This window comes from Chiloscyllium punctatum, chromosome 39 (assembly GCF_047496795.1).
Source record: "Chiloscyllium punctatum isolate Juve2018m chromosome 39, sChiPun1.3, whole genome shotgun sequence".
Taxonomy (NCBI): domain Eukaryota; kingdom Metazoa; phylum Chordata; class Chondrichthyes; order Orectolobiformes; family Hemiscylliidae; genus Chiloscyllium; species Chiloscyllium punctatum.
This window is the reverse complement of record NC_092777.1, coordinates 33,945,681-33,963,363: the sequence shown is the minus strand read 5'-3', so window position 1 is coordinate 33,963,363 and position 17,683 is coordinate 33,945,681. Positions and strand designations below refer to the sequence as shown.

General features: G+C 42.7%; 1 protein-coding gene across 1 annotated transcript in view; it reads right to left on the bottom strand.

Moving 5' to 3' along the window:
* The window catches only part of ogfod3 (2-oxoglutarate and iron dependent oxygenase domain containing 3), a 149,686-nt gene that overhangs the window by 82,881 nt on the left and 49,122 nt on the right, over window positions 1–17,683 (bottom strand). Inside the window, exon 4 of the mRNA XM_072558436.1 lies at window positions 7,827–7,869. Within this exon, the coding sequence (XP_072414537.1) occupies window positions 7,827–7,869 (43 nt within the window). The remainder of the gene's footprint in view (window positions 1–7,826; window positions 7,870–17,683) is intronic.

Here is a 17,683-nt window from a genome sequence, read left to right as displayed (position 1 = left end):
GCTTGACAACAATTTCCAAGGTTGCATCAATGGCCCATTTATTTGTTGTACTTAAATTTACAAGCACTTGTAACCCCTAATTGCAACACGAAAAGCACTCAATAGGAATAATAAAATTGTTGTGTGCAGGATATAAAAAATAACATCAACAGAACAATTACAGATAAATTCAATGCCATGATGGGGCTCACTTTTTTTGAAATACTGAAGTAAAACTCAAAGCTGGAGAAACTCACCAAGTATGGTAGCATCTGTGCAGAGAGAAACAAGAGTTAATGTTTCGAGTATAAGAATAGGTCAGGTACCCCTTTCTCAACTGAGGATTGCACCCTATCATGGCCAACAGAGCCAACAACCGCAACCAATCCATGGGCAGCACAGTGGCTCAGTGGTTAGCACTGCTGTGTCACCAGGACCAGGGTTCAATTCCAGTTCAAGGCAATTGCGTATGTGAAGTTTGCACATTCTCTGTGGCTGCATGGGTGTCCTCCGGGTGCTCCTACTTCCTCCCACAGTCAAAAGATGTGAAGGTTGGGTGGACTGGCCGTGCCAAATTGCCCATAGTGTGCAGGCTAGGTGGGTTAGTCATGAGAAATGAGGAATCACAGGGATGGGGTGGGTCTGAGTGGGAACCCTCAGACAGTTAGTGAGGACTTGATGGGCCGAATGGCCTGCTTCCACACTGCAGGGATTCTACGATTTTATTCTATGATTCCATTTCCTGCTCTTGCACTCTCGCGCCTTCCTTTCCCTGCCAGCATCAGAATAGAGATTTGTGTGTCCTCACTGCCCACTCTCCCCACCCCCACATTAAAAGGAATATCCTCCACTATCACCCGCCCTATAATGCCAGTATCAAAATTATCTTCTCCTCCTCTGTCACAATTCCATAGGAACTGTTCCCTCCACAATATACTGGTTCACTCCTTCACCATCCCCACTGTCTCATACCTACCCCACAGCATCTCCTCATTCAATCACGGAAGGTGCCCTTTCACCTCCTCCTTCCTCACTGAACAAAGTTCAGACATTTCTTCCAGGTGAAGCAGCAATTTACTTGCATTTCTAGTTTACTGCCTTCACTGCTCAAAATGCAGTCTCTTCCTCATTGCGGAAACCAAACGCAGATGGATGCCTGCTTTCTGGAACACTTCTGCTTAGTCCACAAGTATGACCACAACGTTACAGTGACTTGTCACTGCAACCTTGCCCTTATGCTCACTGTTCTGTCCGAGGCCTGCTGCATATTAGAGTGAAGTCCAATGCAAAATCTGCCAGTTAGACACTTCAGAGCCTTCAGGACTCAACATTAAGCTCAATGATTTCTGACAATGAACTTCTCTCCTTTTGATTAAAAAAAATGTTAATTCCCACTCTTCCTCCAAAAGCCACCACCTGTCCCCCTACCCTCTACTACCTTATCATGCTTTTCAAGGTTTTGCTTTCAGTCAGATTCCATTTGTATCCTGTTTATTGCACCTACTCTGCATCAATACCTTGCCTTCTCCCAAAACCATTCTCACTCCCTTTGTCTTTTGTCCTGTGACACCTTTGACATTCATTCTCCCTTAACTCTTCTCTGACCTGCCCTTTGTTTCCACTTGCCCAACCCCACTTTTCAACAGTATAAAACCCATGATTTTTCCACCTCTCTTCAATTCTAAAGAAGAATCATTGGACTCAAAATGGTAACTCTGTCACTCTCTCCATAGAAGCTGGCAGATCCATTGAGCTTCTCCAGCACTTTATGCTTTCCTTCAGTGTTAAAAATGTGAGTTCAAAAGTTTATTGACATCCCCCTCAAGCAGATGAATTTTCTGATAACTTGTGACATTTTTATACTAGGATTTGAGACAAATATTTTTCTCAGAAAATATTTCATTTCCATCTCAAAGCACGGATTGTTCTGTTATAAAGATGATTTATCTAGGATACATTAGGAAAGAATAATACCAATGTTCATGCTGTGAAACCCATATTTAAAATTACTACATGTTTGCAATGAGTTAACATTTTCTGGCACACATTTTTAAAAAATACATGTAATTGGAGTCTCCCAGGTTCTGGCACAAATTTGCAATTTGATTTCCCATTGTCAATCTTGAGGGACAACTAGAAAATTAAAACAAACAGCTAATTGGCTTAATCCATGCGATGGTCAGGATAGAGTAAGCATTGGTTTCCCTCTGACTGCACTCAGTCTTTTAGTCTTAACTTCTTGGGGAGAAGGGGGTTTGGAAATGGAGTGAAGTTTTAGAAGAGCATGGAGGTGGGTTAGTGGGTGGCACACAATATAAACCTCTGTCAAATAAATATAACTCAACGCATTTCTATCATTGCTCAGTCCTTTGAATTGTTGTTGTGTCGTCATAGTCTTACCAGACCATAGGGGTTGCTCTCTTATTAGAGAGAAGCAACTGGTGGTAATTTAACCTGAGGGCCACCAGACCTCAGGCGAGGAAAGAGCTTGAGAAGGACAGCCCTTCATAACCTCAAACCGGTGATGGGAATTGAATCTATGCTGCTGGCATCACACTGCTCTGTAAACCAACAATCCAGCCAACTTATCTAAACTGATTCCAAGTCCTTTGAATATAGGAGTTGGAATGTCATGTTGAGGTTGTACAGGACATAGGTGAGGCCTCTTCGGAATACTGCGTCCAGTTCTGGTTGCCCAGTTATAGGAAGGATATTATGAAGCTGTAGAGAGTTCAGAAGAGATTTACTGAGTATATTGTTGAGTGTGAAAGGTTTGAGTTATAAAGGAAGGCTGGATAGGCTTCACTGGAGCATAGGGAGTTGAGAGGTAATCTTAGAGAAGTTTATAAAATCATGAGGAGTACAGAGGGGGTAATGATAGTTGTCTTTTCCCTCAGATGAGGAATATCATGTCGAGGCAGCACATTTTTAAGGTGAGAGGAGAGAGATTTAGAAAACACATAGGGGCAATGTTTTTACACAGAGGGTGGAATGAACTTCCTGAGGAAGTGGTGGACGTGAGTACAATTGCAACATTTAAAAGACATTTGGATAAGTACATGGATAGGAAAGTTTTGGAGAGATTGAGTCAGGAGCAGACAGGTGGGGCTAACTGAGTTTGGGTTTATGTTCGGCATGAACTGGTTGGACCGAAGGGTCTGTTTCCATGCTGTATGAGTATGATTATATGGCCCAGTTAACGTTATATTTTCTCATTAGGAAAACTGACTAGAACTTGAAAAGTTATTTCAAAGGACCATCAGTCTATTTCACTTCATCTGGTTCCTCATGTTTTCTTGAAAGCATCTGAATTTTATTTACAAAATGAAATACATTTTATCAACCCTTCCAATATATTCATAAGTTCTGCTTTTTCCAGCTATAGAGACAATGCCGATGCCAGAGCAAACAAAAATGAATCAACATTCCAATAAAGAAGTGAGCAAACCCAATGACTCCCCCAAGTGCACAATATAGCTCCATTTCATAACAAGTATGAATTCAGGAGAGACTCCATTTGGAAAATGGTGTGTTGCTGCAGTGCATATTTAAGACATAGGGGCAGAATTAAGCCATTTGCCATTGAGTCTGCACCATCATTCAAAGAGATCATGTCTGATCTAAAATTCCTGAACTCTACTTTTCTGTCTCTTTCCCCATTAGCTTTGATTCCATTACCATTTTGAAAATATCTGTATATCTCAGCCTTGAATATACTTAATGATCCCTAGCCTCAACACCCCTTTGTGGTGAAAATTCCACAGATTTATGAACAGCTGAGAGTAGAAATTCCTCGTCAATTCAGTCTTAAATGTGCAACCTCTTATTTTGATATTAGGCTGTCTGGTCCTAGAATCTTCTACAACAGGAAACAACTTTTCTGCATCTACCTTGCCTCTCATTTCTCTAAACTCCAAAAAATTATCTTCTCTACAATCATTCTCACACCCTTTGCCTTTTTTTCTATGAAACCTTTGAGGTCCAATCTCCCTTAAGCTTTCCCAGACCTACACTCCTCTCAACTTTTCAACAGCATAAAATCCATGACTTATAAATCTCTTCAGCTCTGAAGCAGAGTCGTTGTACTTGAAACATTAACCCTGCTTCTCTGTACACAGAAGCTATCAGACTGACTGCATTTATCTAGCATTTTCTATTCATATATCACATTCTTTAACATCAGAATCACATTTGTATTGCCTTCATAAGTTAAATATAAGCAGTGGAGGTTGGGTTATGGGGTGATGGTGGCATTTGGGGAACAAGAGGGGTAAGTATCAAAATGAAGAACAATGTTCATGGTTTAAAGCTGTTAAATATAATGTTGACTCCTGGAGGCTATAAAATTGTGTTTCTGGATCTGCAGCCTCTCTACTCTTGGCAAATTAAAATTGTTCAAACCATGCCAGTTGTCCAGAATGTTGTGGAGCTTATTGTTGTCTTGCTTTTCTGTCTGAGGGGGGCACCTGGGAGGAGAGTGCAGTGCAAGGTAGATCCAGTTCCTGACCCGAGAGGGACATCTGACCAAAGGGGAGCATTCCTGCTCCTCTTGACCCATAAGGAGTACAGAGAAGGCATCTGTATTTTCCTTGAACTTGTTCTCACTTGACTGCAGCTGCCTTAGGCCCAGGACTCCAACCTGGCCACAGTTTAAATAATAAGCACATTAAATCCATAGCTTCAATCTTTATTACTGAACCTCCTAGGAGTAGATTGGCTACCCATGCCTCGTTCCACTTCAGAGAAACCATTACACTGGTGGGTGAGAGCTACATTCCCAATGCACTCAGAAGATCTGGCTCATTTGGCCTCATGTCTCCATTCAAACCTAACCAATCAGTCACATTCAGATTTCTTTTCCTTTGGAAGCAGTGGGGGCAAAATGAACACAATATTCCAGATGTGGTCCCATGCAAAGCCTGTCATAGGATTGAGAATGGCTCACATCCAACGGTAACATCACCTTATCATTATGAGTTGAATAAGGTTTCTCAAAAAGATATTTGAACAAAGTGATACTGACAAATTAAATTTACACTGAATAGACTTCCTACATATTCCAGTTTGATTCTGGTTCTCACCAGTTAACCTTGCTTGCATCACAACTAAATTAGGAATGGTTAGGGTCGAAATTGAAATAGATCAAATATTCCACATATAATCATCATTAAACATTGATTGTTATTTAATAGCTAATGTATTCCCATTCATTATGTTTCAACACCTTCACCGGACAATATGAAAGAATGAGTAATTTACTTTGTGTTACATAATTAAATCATAAAACCTCTTCCATATAAATTCAATTTCCGCAGTCATTGCCTCAACAGTGCATTCTATGCCCTCTCCACACCAAATGGCTCAGTCACCGACAAGCCCATTTTGGAACATTTTATTTTCTCTACACGGAGCCCTCCACTTATATCCAATCCTTTTCTTTCTACTCCTACCCTGAAAACAAAATCTCCCCTGAATCACATACAACTACACTTTCAGACTCTTAATTTTGACATTTTATTTGCCATCATACTTCTACAGTCATAGATATATTCACACTAGTCTTTCTCCTCTCTCCCTTTAATGTCCTTGTCCTCATTTACTCCCCCAAGTACCAATCTGACATAGCTCCCACCCTCATTTCCTTAAAGAGAGCTGGTACAAAACTGTTCAACTCAGCAAGGTTAAGGGTACAGGAGAGTTAATTTGGATAGTGAATGAAAACTACATCCAGAGAGGTCACAGGAGAGAGGCAATAGGAGTAGAGGTTCACTGAAGGAGGAAGGGACATAGAGTCATAGTCATGGAGATGTACAGTATGGAACAGACCCTTCGGTCCAACCCGTCCATACCGACCAGATATCCCAACCCAATCTAGTCCCACCTGCCAGCACCCGGCCCATATCCCTCCAAACCCTTCCTATTCATATACCCATCCAAATGCCTTTTAAATGTTGCAATTGTACCAGCCTCCACCACATCCTCTGGCAGCTCATTCCATACCCGTACCACTCTCTGGGAATGACAGCCTTAAATATGAAGAGGAAGTGGAGTCAATCCTAAGTTTGATTTCTTTCAGCGCCAGCATGCTTATAGGTTCACCCAATGATGACAGCCACAACTATCATAATGAATGCTAAGGGAAGAGAAGAAGGATCTCGGAGGCACAGCCTGGAATGACTTATGTATGGGAGAGAAGTAATAAGTTGATTATCTATTCATGTTGAGTACAGTGCAAAACTGAGAAGGACACATTACTCTCAAATTGCCAGGAGAGTGAAAATTACCATTGGAAGCAAAGACTTAATGACATTTCCATGCTGCATGACTATGACTCTATAACATGGAAGAGAAAGAGAAGGAGAAGGTCTAATGAACCTTTGTCATCAGTTGTAGCCCACAAAGCAGCAATGTGGTACAACACCAGTCTGAGACCACTGCTGAATAGCACATGCTTTGGACTCATTCTGTTAAGTGATGTTACTTTGGATCTGACCGAAGTGAGTGCTCATTTGGATCTCATTTCTTCAATTGGTCCTTGGGACCAATGAATATTGAGGTGCTGTTCATGCTGACAAGATAACTGTTGTTGATTAGGTTATTCCACAAAAATGTTCTGCATCATTTCATCCTATAGGAGGTTCTCTCGAGGGCTTTTTTGTTTGTATCTTATTATATTTCACAGCCATATAAGTGGAGCACTCTGTCTTCACTGACATATATACGAGGTTCAGAATGATAAAAACAGAATATGCTGACCAGCACATGCTCATTCTAAGCTGCAGTGTGTGTAACTACTCCAAGGGTCCTCGTTTGCAACAGTGACTTTAATTCTGCCACACAGGTACCTCAGAAGTCCATGCAGTAGAAAACAAATGAGCAGGAATACTGCTCAGCAGATTAAAGAGCAACTGTAAAAAGAGAAATAGAGCAAACAGTATTGTGATGATATACCGTAGACCTGAATCACTGGGCCTGACCTTCACTTTCAAAGCAGGTTGGCTCAAATCAGAAAATTTCTTGGCTCAGCACAACCACCTCAGGAAATGCTCTGAAATGGCACAGTTTTTATTCCTGGATGGCAGGTTTTGGAGACAGACAGTCAGGTCTACCACCCCCAGATGGGGCCAAAATGGGTGCCATGTGCCAACATTAGTTGGTTAAAAGTCACATCTCAGTTCTCGAGCACTTTATTTCAGTTGCCTTTAAAAGTATTAGGTCTTCAAGCACACACTCCTCACCCTTATTACTCCCTATGCCTGATCCATGCTAATCCACCCCACTGGCTCCTCAAACCCTCCAAGTCACTCATGCCCAATTGCCATTCATCCATTCCATAGCAACACATGTTCCTCAATCATCTCAATGGTTTGCTCTGTGCCCAAGACAATCTTGTGCCATCTCATGACCCACATCTCCCACACATTCCCATGGCCACCTCTAAGCTGTATGTTATCTTCTTGTCAACTTATGTCAACTCATGAACCCCCAATTATCTCCTTGGCTCCTCATAGCCATTGCACCAACATGAAAACCAACACAGGTTCATTCCTTTGAGTTACAAATTACTCAAGTGAAAGATGGGGAAAATAGTTTATGTAGCAGGACATGATTTTCAATGCTCCATGCCAGAAAACCCAACTAAGTGTATCTTATTTACATCCAACACACAGAATCTTGAGCTAATATTTCAGGCTCCTGTGTTTGTGTGTAGAATCTGGAATAAAAAACTTTGAACTTGGCATCCAAGTAAAAATACCCTCAACAAATCACAGAATACCATAGCATAAAGTCGGGATGTAGTCTTAATTGTTACTTAAGCATGAAAAGTTTAAAAACAAATCACTTACCCCGCCATCTGATCCTCCCAAGGACAGCCCTTTCTTTGCTATACTGTAAACAGAAAATAAGGTCTGAGTTCACAAAGTGCTCTTAAAATCATGGGAATGCTGGCTGGGTGTACATATCTATTGACAGATTTACATTAGTTCATTCTGTGTGGTCAGTACGACATTCAATGGAGTCAAGGGCAAGACTTATGTAAGGCTCATGTTTCTTTAACAATTCTTCAACAAATGTACAAAAGAGATGTAATCCACTACTTCTTTGCAACTCCATTTTTAATTAATCTGTGGTAGAAAACAGAATACTGAATATATGCCCTGATAAAATAGCCCCATCAAATAATGAAGAAAAACACTAAATCCGAGATAATAAGCTTGAAATTTCTAGACTAAGTGTGTGGAAACAAAAGGTTTTTCAAGGGAGCTAAGAATTTGCTGTGGAAATTGGTTCCGCTGGAGTTACATCCTTCAAAACTGACCTGCACTAGACAAGATATGCTTGTCCTAGTCAACAAGTGACTACATTCCCACAATCTGGAATGCAGATTAACGGCCATTCCAAATTGATTGCCTGTGTAATTCTTCGCACATTGATAATTACTTAGTGAATGTTATCCAATTGCACAATCACACCGAATGATGGACATTGTGTTGCGAGTTCTGCAAACATGGGCTAGTTGGATACAGTCAGTACCTTGCTTACAAATAGCCAAAGGGACATGCTGTTTGATATGATCCACCATATTTTGAACGTATGACTGTATGGCCCACATTCATCACAATGTCACTGAAACTCATATACCACATTATTATGTATGCAATAGGCAGATTGTCTTTTTGTCTTGGAGACAGCATTCTATTAATGGTGAACATCACTCAGATAGCTGCTGCATAGTAGCAGTGTTATACAACTAGCATCATCTGTTGCTCAATCCTTTGAGAAACAGGGCAATTTGAAATAGACAGGGCAGTTTTTAGGAGCAAAAGTGATGGCTTTAGGCCATATCACGTGTTTGAGTGATATACAGCAAGAAGAGCGGTTGGCTAACATGGTGCCACTGTTTAAGAAAGGTGGTAAGGACATGGCAGGGAACTATAGATCAGTGAGCCTGACGTCGGTGGTGCGCAAGTTGTTGGAGGGAATCCTGAGGGACAGGATGTACATGTATTTGGAAAGGCAAGGACTGATTATGGATAGTCAACATGGCTTTGTGCGTGGGAAATCATGTCTCACTAATTTGATTGAGTTTTTTGAAGAAGTAACAAAGAGGATTGATGAGGGAAGAGCGATGGACGTGATCCATATGGACGTCAAGGCGGCCTTCGACAAAGTTCCCCATCAGAGACTGGTTAGCAAGGTTAGATCTCATGGAATACAGGAAGACCTGGCCATTTGGATACAGAACTGACTCATAACATAGAAGACAGAGAATAGTGGTGGAGGGTTGTTTTTCAGACTGGAGGCGTGTGACCAGTGGAGTGCCGCAAGGATCAGTGCTGGGTCCACTACGTTTCATTATTTATATAAATGATTTGGATGTGAACATAAGAGGTAGAGTTAGTAAGTTTGCAGATGACACCAAAATTGGAGGTGTAGTGGACAGCAAAGAAGGTTACCTCAGGTTACAACGGGATCTTGATTACATGGGCCAATGGGTTGAGGAGTGGCAGATGGAGTTTAATTTAACTAAATGCTAGATGTTGCGTTTAGGGAAAGCAAATCTTAGCTGGACTTATACACTTTATGGTAAGGTGCTGGGGAGTGTTGCTGATCAAAGAGACCTTGGAGTGCAGGTTCATAGCCCCTTGAAAGTGGAGTCGCAGGTAGATAGGATAGTGAAGAAGGCGTTTGGTATACTTTTCTTCATCGGTCAGAGTATTGACTACAGGAGTTGGGAGGTCATGTTGAGGCTGCACAGGACATTGGTTAGGCCACTGTTGGAATATTGCGTGCAACTTTGGTTTCCTTCCTATTGGGAAGATGTTGTGAAACTTGAAAGGGTTCAGAAAAGATTTACAAGGATGTTGCCAGGGTTGGAGGATTTGAGCTATAGGGAGAAGGTGAATAGGCTGGGATTGTTTTCCCTGGAGCGTTGGAGGCTGAGAGGTGACCTTATAGATTTTAAAAAATTATGAGAGGCATGGATTGGATAAATAGACAAAGTCTTTTCCCTGGAGTGGGGGAGCTCAGAACTAGAGGGCACAGGTTTAGGGTGAGAGGGGTAAGATATAAAAGAGACCGAAGTGGGGTGGTGCATGTGTGGAATTTGCTGCCAGAGGAAGTGGTGGAGGCTGGTACAATTGCAACATTTAAAAGGCATCTGAATGGGTATATGAATAGGAAGGGGTTGGAGGGATATCGGCCAGGCGCTGGCAGGTGAGACTAGATTGAGTTGGGATATCTGGTCGGCATGGACGAGTTAAACCTGAGGGTCTGTTTCCATGCTGTACATGTCTATGACTCTTTAAGTGATCTGGTCAGGGTCGCCATTATACAACAGGATGGCTTTGATGTGCCATATTTCAGCATCAATGTCCCATAGTGAATAAAATAAGTTGTCAATAAGGTCAATCTCATAGCGTGTGGAACTGTAGGTATCCCAATGCTGTACTAACCAGTGAAGATAGACAGTGGTTGAGAACTTCCCAATCCAATTTCTCACAAGGCACATCAAGGAAACACAGCTCATTCAACTGGCCTATTTCAAATGCGAATTTGAGCACAGGATGGAGCCTGGCAAAAATTTCTTCGCACTTGACAAGTAGCTGCATATTCACAAACAGCAAATGTACAAACGCCGTATCAGAAATACACAAAGGGTAGGAGGTTAGATTTCATGAACCAATTTGAGGATGTGAAGAATTTCACTGACAACCACTTCAGGATTGTCATTTGGGCACGCAGTGTGGCATCCTTGCATGTGCTGGAAGCTAGATACACGACAACAGTCTTTGCAGTCAGAAAGAAAATATACACAGATTCTCCCTATTCAATTCAACAAAATAGGTCAAATCCATTGCTGTGAAGGTTTAGATTAGATTACTTACAGCGTGGAAACAGGCCCTTCGGCCCAACAAGTCCACACCGACCCGCCGAAGCGCAACCCACCCATACCCTTACATCTACCCCTTACCTAACACTACGGGCAATTTAGCATGGCCAATTAACCTGACCTGCACACCTTTGGACTGTGGGAGGAAACCGGAGCACCCGGAGGAAACCCACGCAGACACGGGGAGAATGTGCAAATTCCACACAGTCAGTCGCCTGAGGCGGGAATTGAACCCAGGTCTCTGGCGCTGTGAGGCAGCAGTGCTAACCACTGAAGGAGTCATATACAGACAATAGGCTTCTCTCCCTCAAGAGCGAAGTTAACTTGTTAGGTTTAATAATCTTGCAACAGCTTCACAGTCACGTTTACAGATAGAAACACTCGATTTTGCAGACATTTTTAAAAACCTTTGGTGAGATTTTAACTCAAATTCCCATGATTACTAGTCCAGCATTAATAGTTCTGGAACATAGCAATTGTGATACTGTACCACAGAAGGCTCACAGCAAAAAAAAGATAGAAAGTATACTTTTTATAGCGATGTGTTCAATGCATAATCTAAAGAAATTACTCCTCTCCTAATTCCTATTCATCCAAGCTATACAGAATTATTTAGTTAATGTTGTCCATTTGTAGAATTGCATCTAATGATGGTCAGAGCATCCTCAGTGCTACTGAAGATTGGCTAATAGTATATATTTATTAAGATCAAACTGAAATAATTAAATGAAATCTGGGAGACAGTGCATCTTCCATCAAATACAACCACTTTCAGCTCATTCAGAAGATGCGGTTATTTTAGAATATTTTTAAACGCAATGCTAAAGATGCTAAGTTTAGGCTATGACAAATTGTCAAGTTCTCTGCATTATTAATAAGATTTTTGTGAAATGTCAATTTTAAGTCAAACCCATCATCAATCTACAAGTCAATGGATAAAAGTACAAGTATCGTTTTTAACCAGGTCTCACGTCAACTGAACTATCAGTAGTAAAATTATGTCCTAACAAAAGGCTTCAAAAAGAACTGACACTGCCCTAAAAGTCTAACAGAACAAAAACAACATATAGTTGAAGAACAATCATGAATAAAGGCTGGGTCAGCTGCTTCAAGGCAACGGAGTTAAATTCTATTTTATTACTGTCAATTTTAGGACGATGATGAGTGTTTTGGGATCACATTCACCAGTTTAGACTGCTTAGTGAAGTCTGAAACCCAATGGCCTCAAAAATGACAAGTAAAATAAACTAAAAGGAATTACAATGGAATTCAGTGAGACATGAAACTATATCCAATAATTCTTCAGTGGCATGATTTAATACGACACATAAAAGTGCATTTTTGGCAGTGACTGACTTAAGGAGGAAGTGAACTCTCTTGCTTAATACTGTAAATTTTATTTTCTAATGGATCAAAATGCATTTTTATGACACATTTGAAGTGTTTGATGATTCAGCTTTAATGAAAAGTGACCTAAAGAAATTACCCATATTCTAAGGCATAAGCAAGATATTTGCTTAGGTATCAACAGCATTCACACAGACATGATATTACATTATCCACATTTATCATACAAAGTTACCTTTATAAAGGATACAAGATAGACTCCTTGAGGATAGTGACCTAATTTAACCATAACCAGTTAAGATGATACTCTTGCAGTTCCCTGATGATGAGTCTCCTGCCAGTTATAACCTGTACTAATTTGTCTGCCTGCAAAGGGTTTTGTTCTACCATTGATGGCTGGATAGGTAGGTTTGCGAAACAGTGACACCAACTGCATGGGTTCAATTCCCACATTGTCTGAAGTTACCATAAAGGATTCTCCATCTTAACCTCTCCTCTTGCCTGAAGTGTGGTCACCCTCAGCTTATAACCACCACTAGTCATCTGCTTCTAATGAGACAACAGCCCGATGGTCTGGGAAGACTACAGTGACTTCAACTTTAATGAAAAACATTAATCAAAGTTCTCCATGTTTCTTCATCTTTGCCTTTGTGTTAGACATAAAGAACACACGTCTACATATGCGGAAAGGGCTGTATGAAACAATTCTCGAAAAACATAACAAACTTCCTTGCTGGAATTCACATCTCTCTCACTTATTGCAGAGCCTCACACTTCATTGGCACTGCAGAATGCAGACAGGTCAACTCCCATTCACACTCTTTTCATAAAAGGCTCATGAAAGTGTATTTCTGCCTTTGGCTGATAGCGCTCCATAATTGGAGTAATTTACTTTCTCTAATATAGCCGCAAACTCAACATATTACAGTAATTTATATATGAGTCAGCATGCTGTCAGAAATGCTGCCTTAGAAGTCACAACATGAACAGAGAAATCCTGGGTCAAAAAAGTTGTCTGTCTGCTCCAGTTAGCAATCACAGAGAAACAACACTATGATCACAATCACCTACATGAGCAGCACATACCTGTTACAGCCCAGAGTGAAATGTATACGAAATAAAATGAAAAATTCAAATTACTAAACCCTTGAAGCAAATTTTACACAACTATTCCTTACAAGGTTGAGATACCTCGACACGGTCCTGGCCCCCTTAGTCCAAGAACTCCCCATCTACGTTCAGGACACCACCCACTACCTCCACCTCCTCCATGATTTTTGTTTCCCCGACCCCCAACGCCTTATCTTCACCATGGACATCCAGTCCCTATACACCTCCAATCCCCATCACGAAGGCCTCAAAAGCCCTCCACTTCTTCCTTTCCCACCGACCCAACCAGTACCCTTCCACTGACACTCCTCTTCGACTGACTGAACTGGTCCTCAGTCTGTACAACTTCTCTTTCCAATCTTCCCACTTCCTCCAAACCAAAGGAGTAGCCATGGGCACCCGCATAGGCCCCAGCTACGTCTGCCTCTTCGTCGGATATGTGGAACAGTCCATCTTCCGCAGCTACACTGGCACCACCCCCCACCTTTTCCTCCGCTACATTGACGACTGTATCGGCGCTACCTCGTGCTCCCACGAGGAGGTGGAACAGTTCATCCACTTTACTAACACCTTCCACCCCGACCTCAAATTTACCTGGACCATCTCAGACTCCTCCCTCCCCTTCCTAGACTTCTCCATTTCTATCTCAGGCGACCGACTCAACACGGACATTTACTATAAAACGACCGACTCCCACAGCTACCTAAATTACACCTCCTCACACCCTGCTCCCTGTAAAAATGCCATCCCATATTCCCAATTCCTTCGCCTCCACTGCATGTGCTCCCAGGAGGGCCAATTCCAATACTGAACAACCCAGATGGCCTCCTTCTTCAAAGACCGCAATTTCCCCTCAGACGTGGTTGACAATGCTCTCCACCGCATCTCCTCCACTTCCCTCTCCTCCGCCTTGAACCCTGCCCCTCCAATCGCCACCAGGACAGAACCCCACTGGTCCTCACCTACCACCCCACCAACCTCCAGATAAATCGGATCATCCTTCGTCATTTCCAACACCTTCAAACACACCCCACCACCAAGGATATATTTCCCTCCCCTCCCCTATCAGCGTTCCGGAAAGACCACTCCCTCCGCGACTCCCTCGTCAGGTCCACACCCCCCACCAACCCAACCTCCACTTCCGGCACCTTCCCCTGCAACCGCAAGAAATGCAAAACTTGCGCCCACACCTCCCCCTCACTTCCCTCCAAGGCCCCAAGGGATCCTTCCATATCCATCACAAATTCACCTGCACCTCCACACACATCTCCTGCATCTGCTGCACCCGATATGGCCTCCTCTACATTGGGGAGACAGGCCGCCTACTTGCGGAACGTTTCAGAGAACACATCTGGGACACCCGCACCAACCAACCCAACCGCCCCGTGGCTGAACACTTTAACTCCCCCTCCCAGTCTGCCAAGGACATGCAGGTCCTTGGCCTCCTCCATCACCAGACCATGGCAACATGACGGCTGGAGGAAGAGCACCTCATCTTCCGCCTAGGAACCCTCCAACCACAAGGGATGAATGCAGATTTCTCCAGCTTCCTCATTTCCCCTCCCCCCACCTTATCTCAGTCCCAACCCTCAGACTCAGCACCGCCTTCTTGACCTGCAATTTTTTTCCCGACCTCTCCTCCCCCACCCCCTCTCAAATCTACCCTACAACTCTGTGGGAAGCGAGGGAGGTGTTTGCTGGGCCTCTTACTGAAATATTTGTATCATCAATAGTCACAGGTGAGGTGCTGGAAAACTGGAGGTTGGCTAACGTGGTGCCACTGCTTAAGAAAGGTGGTAAGGACAAGCCAGGGAACTATAGACCGGTGAGCCTGACCTCAGTGGTGGGCAAGTTGTTGGAGGGAATCCTGAGGGACAGGATGCACATGTATTTGGAAAGGCAAGGACTGATTAGGGATAGTCAATATGGCTTTGTGCATGGGAAATCATGTCTCACTAACTTGAGTGAGTTTTTTGAAGAAGTAACAAAGAAGATTGATGAGGGCAAAACAGTAGATGTGATCTATATGTACTTCAGTAAGGCATTCAACAAGGTTCCCCATGGGAGGCTGATTAGCAAGGTTAGATCTCACGGAATACAGAGAGAGCTAGCCATTTGGATACAGAACTGGTTCAAAGATATAAGACCACCTCGAAGGTGGTGGTGGTGGCGGGTTGTTTTTCAGACTGGAGGCCTGTGACCAGTGGTGTACCACAACAATTGGTGCTGCGTCCTCTACTTTCCGTCTTTTATATAAATGATTTGGATGCGAGCATAAGAGGTATAGTTAGTAAGTTTGCAGATGACACCAAAATTGGGGGTGTAGTGGACAGCAAAGAAGGTTACCTCAGATTACAACAGGATCGTGATCAGATGGGCCAATGGGCTAAGAAGTGGCAGATGGAGTTTAATTCAGATAAATGCGAGGCGCTGCGTTTTGGGAAAGCAAATCTTAGCTGGATTTATACACTTAATGGTAAGGTCCTAGGGAGTGTTGCTGAACAAAGAGACCTTGGAGTGCAGGTTCATAGCTCCTTGAAAGTGGAGTCACAGGTAGATAGGATAGTGAAGAAGGCGTTTGGTATGCTTTCCTTTATTGGTCGGAGTACTGAGTACAGGAGTTGAGAGGTCATGTTGCGGCTGTACAGGACATTGGTTAGATCACTGTTGGAATACTGCATGCAATTCTGGTCTCCTTCCTATCGGAAAGATGTTGTGAAACATGAAAGGGTTCAGAAAAGATTTACAAGGATGATGCCAGAGTTGGAGGATTTGAGCTATAGGAAGAGGCCGAACAGGCTGGGGCTGTTTTCCCTGGAGAGTCTGAGGCTGAGGGGTGACCTTATGGAAGTTTATAAAATCATGAGGGGCATGGAAAGGATAAATTGACAAAGTCTTTTCCCTGGGGTGGTGGGAGTCCAGAACGAGAGGGCATAGGTTTAGGGTGAGAGGGGAAAGATATAAAAGAGACCTAAGGGGCAACGTTTTCACACACAGGGTGGTGCGTGTATGGAATGAGCTGCCAGAGGAAGTGGTGGAGGCTGGTACAATTACAGCATTTAAAAGGCAACTGGATGGGTATATGAATAGGAAGGGTTTGGAGGAATATGGGCCGGGTGCTGGCAGCTGGGACTAGATTGGGTTGGGATATCTGGTCAGCATGGACGGGTTAGATCACTCTGTAAGAAGTTGGAGAGTCATAGAGCATGGAAACAGACCCTTTGGCCCAGCTTGTCCATACCGACCAGGTTTCCCAAACTAAACTAGTCCCATTTACCTGTGTTTGGCCCATATCCCTTAAGTTCCTCCTATTCATGTACCTGTCCAAATTTTTTATAAATGTTGTAACTGTACCTGCATCTACCACTTCCTCTTGTAGTTCATTCCATATATGTATCATCCTCTGTGTGAAACGGTTGATCCTCAGGTCCCTTTTAAATCTTTCTCCTCTCCCTGTCAACCTATGTTTCTAGTTTTGAACTCACCTCCCCTATGGAAAAGGCCTTTGGTATTCAACTTATCTATGCCCCTCATGGTTTTATAAACCTCTACAAAGTCACCCCTCAACCTCATACACTCCAGGGAAAACAGTCAGCTCATACAGGCTCTCCCTGTAACTGAAACCCTCCAATCCCTGTAACATCATTGTAAGTCTTTTCTGCACCCTCCACAATTTAATAATATCCTTTCTATAGCAGGGTAATGACAACTGTATGTTGTACTCCAAAAGAGAGCTCACCAATGTCCTGTACAGCCGCAACAAAGTCTCAATTCCATTACTCAATGCTCTGATCAATTAATGTCTTCTTCACCAACCTGTCTACCTGTGATGCCACTTTCAAGAAACTATTTATCTGAACTCCTGGGTATCTCTGTTCAAAAATACCTTGAACAGCTAGAAAGCTGCTAAAATACAGATACTGATTTGGGAAAACAGCAAGGGATTATGGGAACATTGGCCAAGTGAAACTCTGAAATCACAGAAACCCACACACTGACAAGGTGCAAACACAGCAGCCAGATATTAATGACCTTAGTATAATATAAAAGGCAACAGTTGTCCTGGACAGACACCTCCAAAACGTACTCACTAAACAAAGGACAGCACAGAAAAAGAAGCATCTAGTCCTGCTGCACAAAGAAACTGACAGTTGCATGCCATTTAAATTACTGACTTTTGTTTCAAACTATTAAGTGTATCTCCCTGATTGGCCAGAACTATAGAAAGTTCCAGAAAACCATCTAAAAGGTATAAAAACATGGGTTCACCTGCAGACCACTCTCTTGGAACCATACTCAGAGTCTCTGGAATTGTCTGCAGTCTTCCGAGGAGACCAGCATGGCAAGGGGCAA